We start from the raw sequence: 15,303 nt of genomic DNA on the forward strand, positions 1-15,303 counted from the left end.
CCGCCGCCACCACACTTGGGCGGGGCCGAGGTGTCAGGTTAGGTAGGACATCGCGGGGGCGCCGCCATGATGTGAGGGTCGCTTCGCCGTGCACAGGCGGCCCCGAGCCGACATCTTGGGAAGGTCCGCGTCTCCGGCCTTTGGCCGCCATTTTGAGAGGGCCTTGTTAAAACAAAAAACCGCAAACAAACAAAAAGAGGCAGGGATGAAAGCGGGACAAGATGCTTCTCCCTCGACTTCTCTGTTGTTTGATTTATATCCTGCTTTTTTGCCAAGGATTTTCAGGTGGTGTTCATGCCTGTGACCTCACTTGTCCTTCCAACAACCCTGTGAGGTAGGTAAGGCCAAGAAAGAGATGTAGCTAGTCCAGGTTGCTATCAATGCTGTCCACTGTGATATAATATATCATATTATGTGATATAATGACTGGAGTTAGATGGAGACCTGGGTAGCCCTAAGCCAGGCACTTGCTCTCGGCCTAGCCTACCTCACAGGGTTGTACCTGAGATATCTGCCTTGAGCAATGGAGTTAACAACTCTGATTTTCCGTCCCCCCTGAATTCTCTACAGCACAGCTTGACCCCATCTCTTAACTGTGGTGGTGTTGGTAGCCAGAAACACTTTCAGCAGATGCAGCCCTATTCAGCGAAAGCTGCCCCAGATACAAAACGCAGCTTTGCAGGAATAATAGTCCAAAAGGGTCAAGAGTTGTTTTGCAAACATTGCCCACCCCAGTCTAAATGGCCCACTCAGGTTGCACCCGTCCCTACCGCAGTTTGTTTATGAATGCCAATACTAATACTGATAGGTTTCACTCATCAAAATAATTGCTTTTACGGTTGCTAAAAGAGCCTGTTCTGGTATTATTGACCAATATTTCTTATCCATTACATAAAAGTTTTAATACTTTCTGGTCATAAGATTACATAATGATGATAATTTCTTGTCATAAGGTTACATAATAATTATTATCAAAACAAAGAAAGCATCTGGTTTGGTTCAACAAAAATAAGATTTTTAAATTCATCTGCCAATTTAATCGAAAAGCTAATTAATTGGGATGATTGGGCAGAGTGAATGACTTAGGAATTTGAGCTGAACCGCTGATCAGCCTTTCCATTAAATTGGCAAAGGGGCAAATTTCTGCTAAGCTAATCTAGACACTTTGTTTTTATACAAGGCACCCATGTGTAGAAGCAGAAGCTTTCTTAGAAGAATCCACCACAGGTAGAAAAGAGAGATGAGGGACAGCATCTTCTTGAGTGCTGCTTGCTGACACCAGTTTGTATAAGAAATTGTATTAAGAAAGTCTTAAACATTTAATTATGGCTGCAATCTTTTAAAAAATTATAGTTGGTTTATGCCCCGCTTGTCTACCAAAAACCATGTCATGGTGGCCTACAAAACAATGTAAAAATACTTTGAATGGGGGAAGACTCTCCTCTGCCACAGGCCTTGCTTGGGGACCTGTATTCAAATTCCATCTCTCTGTTGGGCCTACTTTGCCAGATTGTTGTGAAAATAAAAATGTATAAATAAATAAAGTGGCAATAGGTTAGCGAGAGAAACCATTGTGCCAGCTCAGGCTCCTTGGAGCAAAGTTGGGAAATAAATGTAATAGAATAAATGCTCATCTAACCAATCAATCTATTAAACATTGCAGCCCCTATTAATAACAATTAAGCAATACTGTCAGCATTTAGGACTCCTTGGAGCAAGTTTGGGTAACCTTTGCTGCTCCAGATACTGTAAGACTTTTAAAGGACTGAATACCCTGGTCTCCTTTTGCTTGCTTGCTGCTGACATTTTAAATATTTGGTGCTGTTAGTTTATTCAGTTGCATTCAGTTGCAAAAGAAAAAAGGCCTTCTTTTGTGTCCCCCAAACTTTCTTCTGATGGCGGCAGGACTGAGACTTCAGCTTCAGCCAGTTCAGCTAGCAACCGCCGCTTCAAGATATTATTCATATTTATTAATCATTTTTATAATCCTGCCTTTTTTCCTACAAGGAACCCAGGACAGTTTATATAATCCTCCCTTCACCACTGTACCCTCACTCCATCCCTCTGTGGCGGGCTAGGCTGAAAGACAGGGTCTGGCAAGTATCAGGGCCAAGCAGGGAGTAAAAACCGGGTATAGTTAAGTCGTTTAATAACTAATAATAATTAATTTTGCAGCAAGGAATTATTGCATGTTAACTTTGCATTATACGAGTAAAGACGTAAATGAAAGGAGTCAACATGGTGCATGTATATCCTGTTTAAAGAGAGCAGCTTATGCATTTCGGTTTTATGATTTTGTCTGCCTTCTGACTGACAATCTAAAAGATACGACACAAGAGGAAGAACGGATAGGGTGGAAAGAAGAAAACTGGAGGATCGTCTCTCCAGGCCAGATCCGGATCCAGATCCAGATCCAGATCCAGGGCCACCCACGTGTTGCTACAGTTGTGTGTAGCAGTGTCATTGTTTGAACCAATTGCAGGGAAGATACTCTGCACATGTTCTACAGCCTGCTCTTTTCTTCTTTGGCTTTCTTTCTAGAGAGCTAAAAAAACCCCTCCTTCCTACAAATGAATGAAAAGTCCCAGATTTTTTTTTTTTTTAATGACTTGGCCATTGAATACCAAGTCCCTCCCAGCCTGGGTTGAGTCAGCTTAAGCTCAGATTTTGAAGGCCTGCTCCGTTAACCAGTGCCCCCCCCCCCCGCCCCTGGCCGCCCGCCCGCTCCAGCAAACAGGATCAAGGGAGTGGTTTGGACTGCAAAGAAGAAGGAAGAAGAGGGGGAAAAGAGCTGCTGGACTGGAGGAGGAGGAGTCAGCTGCAAGTTTTCATCCTGCAAGTTTGAGATTCTTTTTCCTTGTCCTTTTCCTCTCGTGTTTTCTTCTTTTCCTCCCAGGAACAATTCCCCAGGCGCCGTCCACAAAAGGACATGGCCAAGTCTTACGATCACCTCTTCAAACTGTTGCTGATCGGAGACAGTGGCGTCGGCAAGACTTGCCTGATCATCCGCTTTGCGGAGGACAACTTCAGCGGCACGTACATCAGCACCATTGGTGAGAACGAGGGCTCTGGAGTGCCGGCAAATGTGGGTTAGGACAGACGCTTCCTCGGATGGGGGTCGCTGTGTCAGCCTCCAGGCATCTTTACCTTTGGGGCTCCAAGTGCCCCTGCCACGCAAGCCCTTCCATCGGCATTGCGTGGCAGGAATCAAGATGATCAGCACCCACAAAGGATCTTATGGCAACACCTTAAGGACAAATATGTGTTTCAGGGACAAGGGATCAAGAATCAGAAAGAGGAAGGGGCTGAAGCCACTCCCCTTATCAGGAAAGGGGTAATGTCTGGGGCTGTTTAGCTTCCCGAGGAAGGGGAGATGTGATTGAAGTTTACATCACGATGTCTGGTGTGGGAAAAGTGGAGAGGGACCCCATTTTCTCCCTCTCCCACAAATCTAGAGGTCGAGGGGAACATCCTATGAAGCTTGGTGGGAGCTTCATGGTGGGAGATTTGGGAGGGTAAAAGAAAGGGCTACTTCAAACAGTGCAAATTTGATCTGGAACTTACTTCCCTGAGATGTCGCAACGGCCACCAATTTGTACAGCTTGAAAAGGCGACTGGATACATCCCTGGGGGGAAAGGCTATCTATGGCTACCAGTCCTGATGGCTATATGCCATCTCCATATTATAAGCAGCCTGCCTAAGTACATCACTTGCTGGGGAACATGGGTGGGGTGGTGTTGCACTCATGTCCTGTTTGTGGGTCTGCCCTGGGCAACTGGTCGGCTACTGTGTGAAGACAACACTGGGTTTAAAGGACTCTGGGTCTACCCCAGCAGGACTCTTCTAAGCTTGCTGTGTGTTTAGGCAGAAAAAAGGCACACAACTCCCAGCATCCCTCATCCTGCAGGGCTCACTGGGGGATGCTGGGAAATGTAGGACAGTTTTCTTTCCAGAGAGACATGGGATGTGCTGCTAATCTGTGTATGTGTGTGCACAGTGATGGGTGTAGAACAAGGAGTAGCTAGTTATTCTGGATGAATTAAAGCTGAACAAGAAAGGCTTGATGCTGTGCATGTGGAATTACTCCATTACGGACCGCCTGTTCCTCCATGCAGGGATTGACTTTAAGATTCGGACAGTGGAAATTGAGGGCAAGAGGATCAAGCTGCAAGTTTGGTACGTGTTTTCGGGGCAGGGTTAGCAGGAGCAGCAAGAGCAAAAATAGTCATGGTGGTGCCCCAGCAAACTGTGTTTTGACAACATGGAAGTGACAGGTTGGAGGGATTTGAACAAAGAGGTGCTTGTGGAATCCGTCGAAGAATCCCATTAATTCAGGGCAGTGGTCGGGAAATGGCCGGGTGAGTGGTGGGGGCAGGCATGCAGAATGTTCTGCAGCCCGGGGGCCAAATTTAATTTTGGAGCAGCTCTCAGGGACCGGACCACATTCTAGTGGAGGGTGGGGACTGAAGGCGAAAGGCAGGGGCACAAAACCCCATATTTGAACCAAAAGTTTTACCTGGCATTAAATAAGCCAGGGAGTGGCGTGGCTTCCTTTTAGAATGGTGAGTGAAATGCACAACAGCTGGCAAACCAGCAAGCAATTGGTGGGCAGAGACAAGGGTTCGGCCTCCACACCTGAAGTCCTACACTACTGCAAAAGGACTCTTCAGAAGTATGCATAACGCAGAGAAGTTGGCTAAGGAACCCTTTTCCTCTGTTTCTCATAATTCTGTGAGGACTCATTCCATGGAAACGATCTGTTGTCGATGCAGGACAACAGCAACATGGAACCTCCTGAGTCTCCAGAGTCAGGAGCAGTCTATCTTTGAGTAGCAGTTGGTGGTGGTCGGCTTCTGTGGCACGCTAGCAGCTAGACTAGAAGCAACTCTGGCCTGCTCTAGTGGAGTTCATCTTATATGTCTGTGAGTGTATGTGTTTGTTTTAATCACATAAAATCAGTGGGGCGTAGGAATAGGACGGCTTTTGCAGTCAAGAGATTCCAGGTAATGCTCCTCATAGTGATTTGAGACCGATGTCTCTTTCAGGGACACAGCGGGCCAGGAACGCTTCAAGACCATCACCACGGCCTATTACCGAGGAGCCATGGTACGGAATTTGTCCCCGCTCCTGGACCACTTTCCTCTCGGCCAGGATAGACTGTCCTTCTGTGGGTGTGGTGTTGGCACCCATGGGCTCTCTCTAGCTCAGCGAGGGGCCCCGACCCGTGCCTAAAAGCACGAGAAGCAGCAGGGCTGGCCAGCAAGAAGAAGCTCTCCGTTGAAGGATGTTTGGCAGTACAAAGCAAATTGAGAAAAGTGACCGGGCAGCCTTAAGGGCTATTTTATGTGCTTAAAAAACAAAAAAGCAAAACAAAAAAGCAATATCCAACTTCTGTGATGTGATATGGACAGTGGGATTCCAGAACCTGAACAAGGTTCAAGTCTCTAGTCAGCGCTGTGTCTGCAGACACAGAAACACACATTCCCTTTTATTTCAGATAATTATTTGAAAAGATATGAAAGACATAGTGTGAAATCACTGCCTTCTGGCCAAGGATTAATATCAGAATGTCTTCTCATATCCAGAAATAGCTCCCAGACTCTTTTTGGACTGTGCCAATTCTATCTGCTTCCGGCTTTTCTCTGCACAAGAAGGACTGGAAGCTTGCTTTTCTCCTTTGAAAGCAGAAATAACAAGCAGCCGCCCTGTGCTTGGCACGTGATAAGACGTGACCAAAACAAGCAGATGCCGGCAGACTCTTGTGTGCCTCCTTTCATTCTGTGTGTCCTCTAATGCGGAAAAAGCTTTGCATTTTTGGTGAACTCCAAGCTTTTGATGTGCCAGCGGCTGTCCCAAATACGCCAGATGCTCCCAGCTGTGGGAGGGCAGTGCAGCCAAGAGGTGCCGGGGAGGCAGAGCTGCATGGTTGATTTCTGATAAGAGGTAGAGGAACAGCAGGGAGGGGAGGTCCGTCGCCCTCGAACAGGTTAACACCCGCTTCTCTTCCAGGGGATTATCCTTGTATATGATATCACAGATGAAAAGTCCTTCGAGAATATCCAGAATTGGATGAAGAGCATCAAAGAGGTGAGTGAGCATCAAAGAGGACAAGTGTGGGGAGTGGGGCTGGATGGATTGGAGGGGTGGCGGGTATGTTTCCTTCCCTTCAGTCACCTTCTTACCTGACCTGCTGTTTGGGCAGGGGACAAAAGTAGAGCTGCTTTGGGCGCTTTGCAACAGATCCACCAGGATTCCTGACTCTTGAGTGTTTTCTGATAGCAAGAAAATAAGTTCGGATCTTCATCTCACCTGCCCAGCCCCCCTCCCCAGGCCTTAGCAAGACCAGGCCTTAGCAAGACTGCTGCAGTGGGGGCAGCTTGTGGAAAGCAGAAGTGGGTTTTTCATTAGAAAGACCATAAAATGGGATGAGTTTTCCTGTTTGGTCCCCAAAACAAATCCCCAGACTCACAGATCTTTATTTCTGAGTTGCGAGCCCCTGGCACCAGGTTTCGGTGGGTGGAGAGGCTCTTGGGGGCGCAGTGTTCCAGTGGTGGTGGGAAACGGAGGCAGAAGAGCGAAGCCCAAAATGTCAACCTGCTTTAACTCAATGCCAGGGACTAACTGGATCTTAGGCGGGGCCTTTCGGCCTTTTTACGATGGGGGGGGGGAACTGTGCAAAAGCTCAAAAAACCACAAAAGGGAAGGGCAGCTGGGGGAAAGGCCAGTAGCCGGAGGAAGGGGCTTGTCCACCTGTGGAATCCCAGAAGGCCATTTTGGGCCATGGTCCGTACCCCTGGATGGAAGAGCGGCTGGGCGGCAGCAGCAGCCCTCTGCCTGCTGCCCTTGGGCTGCTGCTTTGTGTCCTCACTGAGCACAAGCCTCTGAGTCACGATTCTAAGGAATTAACATTCACTGTGCCAAAAAGATGTGACACACACGGGGTTACAGGCAATGTGTCAATGCTGGAAAGAGCTCACAGCTGGCACTGCTGGAAAGGAGGCTGTCGCCGAGCTAATGGGAAGTCGGCACAGCCCTCCTCTTGCAGCACATGCCCTGCAGTCCTGGGTAATCATTCACCAGGGAAGTCTTCCGGTGGCGACTCTCTCTGCTAGGCACCCCAGGCCCGGCTCCATTTCTCTCCTCATTTGACGCCTCAACGGGGGTCCCTCCTCCCTCTTCTCTCCCTTCGGTAGCTTCATTCACACCATTTCAGAATAGCTTACAGGGCGATCCAAGGCTGTCCCACCAAACCGCAGTAGCTGTGGCCTCCCCATCCTCACCTGAGTCAGAATCAGGTCCGGATTTCTCGAGGAGCCTCTGCAGAGGAGCCAGGCTTAAGTCGTACGGCCCCGGGTTGCAAGGAAGCCCACCCTCATCCCAGCCTGCTCAGTGACCCCTCTCTCCCTGTCTCGTGCACCCCTTTCTCCAGAACGCATCCGCTGGCGTGCAGCGCCTCCTGCTAGGAAACAAGTGCGACATGGAGAACAAGCGCAAGGTGCCCCGGGATCGAGCAGAGAAGGTACTGGATGCGGCACAAACGCCAAACTCAGGTGGGAGGGCAGAGAAAGACAGGTTGTGCAGGCAGATACGGTGGTGTCCTGGCTGTGTGGTGGGTGGAGAGTGAAGCGTCCCGCTGGCTCTACATCAGCCGGCATGGGAAGCGTTGTTCATTTCCCATTTGAGAGGCGTGTGGGATCACTTACGATGCCGTTAGATTTTGGCGAAGGAGACTTAGTGAGGTAGAAGGACCTGCTTTGGGACTACTTCTTTTAAATGTCTGCATTGGTTCCCACTGCAGAAACCAGCCACTTATCCATACCAATACGGAAATGCACGATAGAATGGAGCAGGGGAACAACAAACCAATATATACTCCAGTCAGCATAGCAATATTAACCTTTATTTATTATTTGGTTTCTAGCCTGCCGCAGTAGCCATTCGGCTCCCTGGCCAGGTCCCAACAATACTGTAGCACACTGCATAAAACAGTAATCCGAAAACAGCGCAATATGGAATGTGCTAATCCGTGCTGCGTTCTCCCAACAGCTGTCCAAGGAGCACGGGATCAGGTTCTTCGAGACCAGCGCCAAATCCAGCTTGAATGTAGAGGAGGTGAGTGGCGGCGTTGTGCTCTGGGCAGCCTTCCTCAGCTGGGCGGCCTGCAGAGGTGTCCACAGCTCCCAGCATCGCCGGGGCAGCCCTGCTGGACACTCGGCTGGGGTTTGGCGCTCTCCCCTGGCCCGGCAAGGGAACGGAGCACATGGAACTGATGGCAGGAGACATCTGGGTTGCCCTTGCTGGAACCAGGGTGCCGGGAGACGTAGCCCTTTGGCCTGACCCAGCGGGCCTCTCAGTTCTTGGTGGAGTATCTCCTTTCGTTTTATGTTTTATTATAGAAACACGGAAACAGAGCGAGGCAGAAGGGGTCTCCCGGGCCATCTAGTCTGACCTCTGGCACCGGCCAGCTCCGCTCTTTTTTTTTATTATGACTCCGCTCATTATTTTTATTATTAACTTTTAATGTTAACATTTATGTCTATTAACATTTTATTTAATACGTCAAGGCCTATGGCTAATGCAAATAAATATTGAATTGACTTGGCGGGATGCAGGCCACTTTGCCCAAGGTCTGAACTGAACTTGTAGAGGGGTGTTGGAAAGGAGGCCAAGAACTACGGGTTGGTGAACCCCTGCTTTATCTTGAAGGATTATTTTTCTCTGTACCACAGTCCTCCCTCTGTTAAATAAACAAATTAAAATAAATTAAAAATAACAATAAATTAAAATAAATTAAACATAACAATAAATTAAAATAAATTAAAATTAACAATAAATGTGAATAATAGTCTACCTCACAGGACTGTTGTGAATTCAAGCAAGATTGTAAAGCACTGAGGCAATGACGTGCATGTGGTGGAGGCTTGGGGCCCCTCAGCCTAACCTCCCGGCTCATTTCTCCGCTACAGGCTTTCAGAACCTTGGCCCGGGACATCCTTCTGAAATCAGGCAGGAAGCCGGTAAGAGCAGCGTGTGTGTTCAGGGGGCTTATGGCAGGGTGGGCGGAGGTCTGATGGTGGCTGGAGGGGAAGCCAGCCTTCCTGAGGAAGGAGGACAGAGCCAAAGGGAGGACCTGAGGCCCGGCCCTCTCCGCTCTGCTCAGGAGTAGCGGAACTGGCTCTGAAAGGCAAGCGGACTGTAAGATGAAGCTCTTGTGAAGGGACACGTGGATACTGCAAGGACAGCAGAAGGAGGTCTGCCGCATCCACCCTCCCACCCATGTTCCCCAGCAACTGACACATGGTCCCCTTCGCAGCATGGTCCCCATAGCCAAACTACCAAGGGGAAGTCATACATTCAGGGCCATGTGTTAGTAGCTATCAACAACCCTCTAACCCCTTTCATCTCCTCCAGAAGCAAGGCTTTGGTGTAGCTGCAGAATCATAATTGTCTATTCCAGCCCAAGCCATCCCAAAATACTTTCCATCTGATGATGATGATGATATGCCTTCCCTCTAGGAAGCCCCTCGTATTTCCTACTCCCTGTATGTTTCCTCCCTCTCAGGCTCAGCAGATCAAGGGATCTTTGGACCCAAAAGAACTGCAGAAAACCAGCAGTAAATGTTCTTTGGTGTAGTTTGCAGCCGGCTCGGGACAAGGGGCTTGCTGCCCTCCACCGCTCCAGAGGCCTCGACACCCATGGTCCCCGTCACTCCAACATGGCTTCTTTTTTTCGATGGAGACCTGCAAGTCCTGTCGGGCTGGACCCCAGGGACTGCTGGCGGCTGGAGGCCAAGACCACTCCCGCTTTCCTTCCTGATCCTGTGCTCTTTCCGCTGAGGAATCCTAACGGATTGAAAGCAGGGATCGCAGGAAAGGGACAAGGGTATTCGAGGAGGGATCGGGGAGGGATCTGAAGACACTGGTTGGGGGTGGGGTTAAGACGTGGGGGAGATTTGCCACGGAGACCAAGCCACGGTGGAGCCAAACACGCTGGGCGATCCCCGAAGCCCTGGAATTTTCCGGGGCACTGCAGAATTTCGACCTTCTCTTCCCTAACCCAGCCTGTCTCGCAGGAACGTCTTCACACACTACCCTGGGACTCTGTGCTATATTACTCATCGGAAACACTCCAGGATCCGAAGGGGAAAGAGGGTCTCTCGGTGGTGTGCTTGTGCGGAACACTCCAGCTGGGCACAGATCAGCCCGTTCACATGTGCCTCTCTCACTCTTCGGTTTCCTTTTTGTAATCTTTTGGACAGTATTAAATATTTGCAGTGATCTCTTTGGGTTGAAAAGGGCCGGGAATGCAGCTGTGAGCTGGGGGCTGGGGTGATGTTCAAACGTGGGGGTGTTCCATTGGGCTGCCCCCTTCCCAATTCCTGCTGGTCCATGTTTGTTCTCAGTACAGTTTTCTTCAACCTGGTGGCATCTGGACAGCTTGGAATACAACTCCCAGCATTCCTGATCATTGGCCATGCTGGCTGGGGCTGATGGGGACTGAGCGCCAAAGCATTTGGACTTCAGTGTTGCTAGGCACTTAAAAGGCTCAGGGCTAGGATCCCAATTTGCACAAAATCTACCTCTAGCTATAGATGCAAATTTAAAAGTAATGGCAAGGGTTTATTTAAATTTTCCAGGAGACAAAGGAAACTAAATGAATTAATCAACATACCTCCAGATCAGAGCTTCTCAAGCAAACTAAAAAAAGAGTTTTCTTCTAAGCCGAACCGGCATGCAGGAGGAAATGTATAGGAGACCATGGGATGCAGCATGTGGAAATGGCAGAGCTATTCTCTCCTCCTCGGCCGTAATGCCCCTTGGAAATGGCTCCCTCCCTGGCGCACGGGGGAAGAAGACCCCCCAAGGCACCGGTGGACACTGAAGGCTCCAGCGTTGGGTCCTGTTTTGCGGGTGCCTCCTTTCGGTGGCCCCTCCTAGGGTTTTTCTAGACAAAGCTGCTAATCCACTGTATCTCCTTCTGGTTGCATTGCAGAACTGAGATCCAAGCACTGCAAGAGCGTTCCCTTCCCTGCCGTTTTGTGTAGCCAGATAGCACAAATATGTGAGTGAGAAAAGCGTCCTCTTCTTTTAGTTGCTTTAAGAATAATATGCCATTTCCCGTGTCCTGAAGTTTTTTTTTAAACCCTCATTGACAGAACTCTTTGAAAGCAGAAGTGAAAATGGGAGGGGGTGTCATGACACAGCCTAAGGGGACCCAAAGATAATTCCTCAATGGCGAGTCAGGAATTATCAGCACCCAAGAAATGCCACATGTCGCACATTTCACAGTCTGTTCTTTTGGGTGCTGCGTTTTTGGTGGAACTTCTCCCAACGCATTCTCTGCGTGCCCACCCTCATGTAACCAAACAGGCACTGCTCACCCACAAGAAAAGAGGTTTGCACCATCTGGGGAAAGCCTCAGCTTTGCAGAAGTTAAAATAAAATAAAAGATAATTGGGGCGTAAACTCGCCCGGTGAACCTTTGGCCCATGGGGGCGGGGGAGTGCAGGTGCACTAACTAAATGGAATAAATAAAATTAAAGCCTTAAGTGATAATGGGGTGGAGGGACCCTCAAAACAGCCTGGTGGGATTGAGCATGGCGTCGGGCTGCGCTGTTGAGGCCCAGGGCAGAAAGTGAGAACTGGGGAAGTCCTCAGAGGAATGTTCTTGTGATGGCTGGGTGACAACCCCCCCAGTGGGTGGGGCTTGCAAATCCCCATCCGGAGGGGCAGCCGCTTGGGGGAGGGAGGGAGTATCCTGGCGAAGGGCGGAAAGAGGCTCTTCCGGGGGACCCGAGACCCCCGGATCACATGCCCCGTGTGCCTCGACAGCCACTGTGAGGGCTTCTCTTGTCCGAGGTGTGTTATCCCTTCTCCCTTTTATCACCCTTTCGACTCTGGCACTGTCCCGACCCCCCACCCCTGTGTAACTGGTGCTACACCCCAAGTACGAGTGGGTAGGCGAACCTTCCCAGCCTTCAGGTACAATACCCACATGAATACGGCTCGCTAGAACCCAAGCACTCTGACCGAATGCGATGCAGGCGGGAGGCGGTACGTCCAGACCCAGAACCTGGGAATGAGTGGACATCAGAATGGGGCCACGTCTCCCAAAGGCAAGCAAGGGTTGTGTTTCCCCGGGGCTGGCCAGTGGGGTACGGGGGAAGACACCCTGACGTACCCGAGGAGGGAACAGACCAGCCCTTGTGGGACCTAAAAGGAAAAACCGCACTCCCAGCTGTTCCCTGCCCTTTGCAAGGAGTCATGAGCGCATCATGAGAGCCCTCCGTGGCCAAAGGCATCAGGTGTCTGTCTCAGGAAGGGGCCCGTGTGTCAGTTGCGCATGCGCAAAGGGAATGTTGTGGCAAATTCTGTTGCTATAAAAGATGCTGTAATCACACGCCAGGGTGTTCCCTGTGGGGCATCCACAGGTGCCTGTGTTCTCTAAATAAACCGCACTTGCCTCCCAAGCAACCGGAGTCCAGTCTGCTTTTCTGACGTCGGGGTGACCGTGTGTTTCCGTGTGCCTTTGCTTATGTGCGCACGGCAGCATCTGCTGGGGTGCGCGGCCGTCTTGACTCTGCACGCGCACACCGCCCCACACCATCCATGCACAGAGTCATGGCTTTCCCTTTCTAGGTGGGGTGGCTTGCACATTGTGGGTTTTCCATCCCTGACCGGGACAGAGAGAGCTCCAGAAATGATCCCTGCTGTCATGCAGCCTATTTGGGGGCAGCGTGATCTTGAATTCGGGATCCTGGTGGAGCTGGGAACAGCTCAAACCCAGGCGAAGGCCAGCCTTGCTCACACGTGCTGTGAGTGACTTTCTCCATGCGATTTTTGGTCTCGGTGGGCCGCATTTTGAATGTTTCGGGCACGGCAGGGGCTTGCCGCTTCTCATTCCTTGCAGACCGGCCAAGGATGCAAACCGAGGGAAGCGGCTGATGGGGATGCGTGAAACTCAGATTTCTTCATAGCTTTCCGTCCACCGGTGCTGGATTACCACTCCCATCACTGGCCAGGGCTGGGGGTGAGGGGAGTTGTAACCCAGCAGCCTTGGAGGGATCCCAGGCGGGGAAGTCTGGCCAACCTTCTGCCCCCCCACCCCAGCCCCCAGCCCTCAGCCGGAGGCAACGGAAAGGGACTTTCCACTCCTCGCCTAGACCAGCATGTCAGCGAAGCCCCGAAGGCACGGGAGCCTTTTTTCAGCCGCCATGACACGATAGGCACGGGCAGAGCGTGCCATTGCGCGTGCGCACGCCAAGCGCTTCCCCGCCCCCTCGCTGCTCCTCTTAAGGCGTCTGAAGTCGGCTCAGCCAATCCGGGCGAGGGTGGTTGCAATTTTGGCGCCGAAGCGGCTCTCCGTGTTCCTTCCGGTCTGTAAGGCCCGGAGGGAGGCAGTTTCCCGGAAGAAGCTTTTCGCCCGTGGTCCTCGCTTGGATCGGGCGCTCAGCTGATGGCGAGCCCCGTGTGAGCTCCCTTTTCCTTCCGCAGCGTGGGAATCCAAGTGTCTGTGGGGGGAGCATATGAGTGATCTATGTCTGGCGGGGAAGGGGGCCCCAGCATCAGCCCCTAACCCGAGATCTCTGCCGGGGGTGCTCTCCTGTGCACGTGCCCCGGGGCTGTTTGGGGGGAGACCATCGCTGCAGGCAATCCAGTACGGAGACTTCTTCTGCTAGTTGGAGGGGAACAAGCCGGAGGCGGCTCTTCTGCTCCAGCCCTGGTTTTTTTTGGGGGGGGGGGGTGTCCCCTGGGGCTTCTAGTTGGGTAATGCACTATGAGTAATGCACTATGAGGCCATTTTCCCCCTGGCCGAGCTGCGCTCTGCCTTCTGTTCCTATCTTCTGTGCCTTGCCTTGCTGATCCAAATGTCTTGCATCAGTCCAGACTTAAACACGCGTGCTGTTTCCATGCAGTTAATCTGGACCGTGGGGTGTACACATTGGGATTGGACTGCTGCGGGTTCAAGACTCTCCCTTCTGCCTTCTCTCCAGGTCTTACCAGCTTGCTGCCCCTCCTGCTCCATCTCACTGACCTGAGGGACCCTCCACTTAGCTCGATTCAAAAGAACCCATTTGGTAGGTCTCTTGCAGTACAGAATCGGAAGAAGGAACTAGCTACAGTGGATTTTAAGTCGGGATCTCTTCTATGTCTTGCAAGATCAGAATCTGAGAGTGCAGCTTGGAAAAGGAACAGAATCTAAAAGAAGATCCAGAAAACAGCTTGGTTAGCTATTGATCTAGAGAATAGATGGGCAAGGAATGCAAAACCAGATAAGAGCTGAGGTAGCTGGCTGTTATCCCAAGCAGGACCACTCATTCAGGGATAGATCAGGTACTTTTGATTCATCTATCTTTAAACCAGTAATATTCTCCCCAGGAGGGAGGTGCACCGTTCCTGGAGGCACTGCAATACCAGGTCGATGCGTGGAGTGGACGGAGCAAGCCCCTATTCCATCTCCCAATTTCAAAAATCCATTTAATATGTAGTCCTCAAATAGAGGACGTATCAGATATTAAACTGATAAGAACAGATACTACACTTGATCTTAGCCAAAAGGCCGAGAAGCGATGCTGATGCCTGCACGAAGCGGGATAGATTCCTTTCCTGCTGCCCTTTGAAGAAAGGAAGAACAGATCAAGGCCACAAGAGTCTCAGCACCTCAGCAGGATCAGAACAGTTGTCTGTTTCACGGAATGTGCCCCGAAAACGTCCATGCAGCCATTCTCCAGGTAAGCAGCCTCCTGAAATGTGATTTACTGTCAAAAACTGTGGATTCTCTTGATCTCGTCAGTTTCTCCACTCTCTGTCCTGTGGTTTGGACGGCTGTTGGCATGAGTTTTGCATAAACCATCCCATTTTTCCCCGTCATCCTCTCTGTCGTGGCTAACTCCCTACCAGCCAGCAGAGGTCCCAGGAGTTTCCCTTCTGGCAAAACCAGAGCTGCAGTTTTGCACATGTGCGTACAGCAAGTGTCATTGTTAGGAAAGGCAGGGTGGGCAGGAAACATGGTACTGTAAACAAAATTTTTGTATGTTGTGGTTGCACAAATCTTTTCTGGCCTCGTGTTCCCTTAGAAACGCTCGACTACTGAATTCTGATATTTGAGAAGCTTGCATAGATATTTGCTGTGACACATTTTAATTTAAATTTAAATTTCCTGTCATTCAGTGTGAAATTCCCCACAATTAACCTGGCTGAGGTGCAGCACATCAAAAGAACAATGTATCTAAGAGAGGTTAAGTGTTGCAACCATTTATTATTATTATTATTATTATTATTATTATTATTATTATTATTAT

General features: G+C 50.3%; 2 protein-coding genes and 1 non-coding gene across 3 annotated transcripts in view; 2 read left to right on the forward strand and 1 right to left on the reverse strand.

Annotated features, from left to right (window-relative positions):
- Window positions 1–114: 114 nt before the first annotated feature.
- Window positions 115–10,279, forward strand: RAB13 (RAB13, member RAS oncogene family). Its single transcript, XM_044448448.1, has 9 exons — window positions 115–334; window positions 2,897–3,053; window positions 4,117–4,177; window positions 5,047–5,107; window positions 6,011–6,088; window positions 7,431–7,520; window positions 8,048–8,113; window positions 8,968–9,018; window positions 9,564–10,279. Exons 2-9 carry the CDS (start codon window positions 2,930–2,932, stop codon window positions 9,633–9,635), a joined length of 603 nt encoding a protein of 200 aa, XP_044304383.1. The 5' UTR covers window positions 115–334; window positions 2,897–2,929; the 3' UTR covers window positions 9,636–10,279.
- Window positions 10,280–14,382: 4,103 nt separating this feature from the next.
- Window positions 14,383–14,573, reverse strand: LOC123032739. Its single transcript, XR_006416537.1, has one exon. It is a non-coding gene; the product is annotated as a U2 spliceosomal RNA (small nuclear RNA).
- Window positions 14,574–14,620: 47 nt separating this feature from the next.
- The window catches only part of JTB (jumping translocation breakpoint), a 9,771-nt gene continuing 9,088 nt past the window's right edge, over window positions 14,621–15,303 (forward strand). The window contains exon 1 of the mRNA XM_044448450.1: window positions 14,621–14,733. Coding sequence (XP_044304385.1) covers window positions 14,717–14,733 — 17 coding nt within the window. The 5' untranslated portion in view covers window positions 14,621–14,716. The remainder of the gene's footprint in view (window positions 14,734–15,303) is intronic.

Source organism: Varanus komodoensis, unplaced genomic scaffold (genome assembly GCF_004798865.1).
Source record: "Varanus komodoensis strain SLA01 unplaced genomic scaffold, ASM479886v1 scaffold55, whole genome shotgun sequence".
Lineage (NCBI taxonomy): Eukaryota > Metazoa > Chordata > Lepidosauria > Squamata > Varanidae > Varanus > Varanus komodoensis.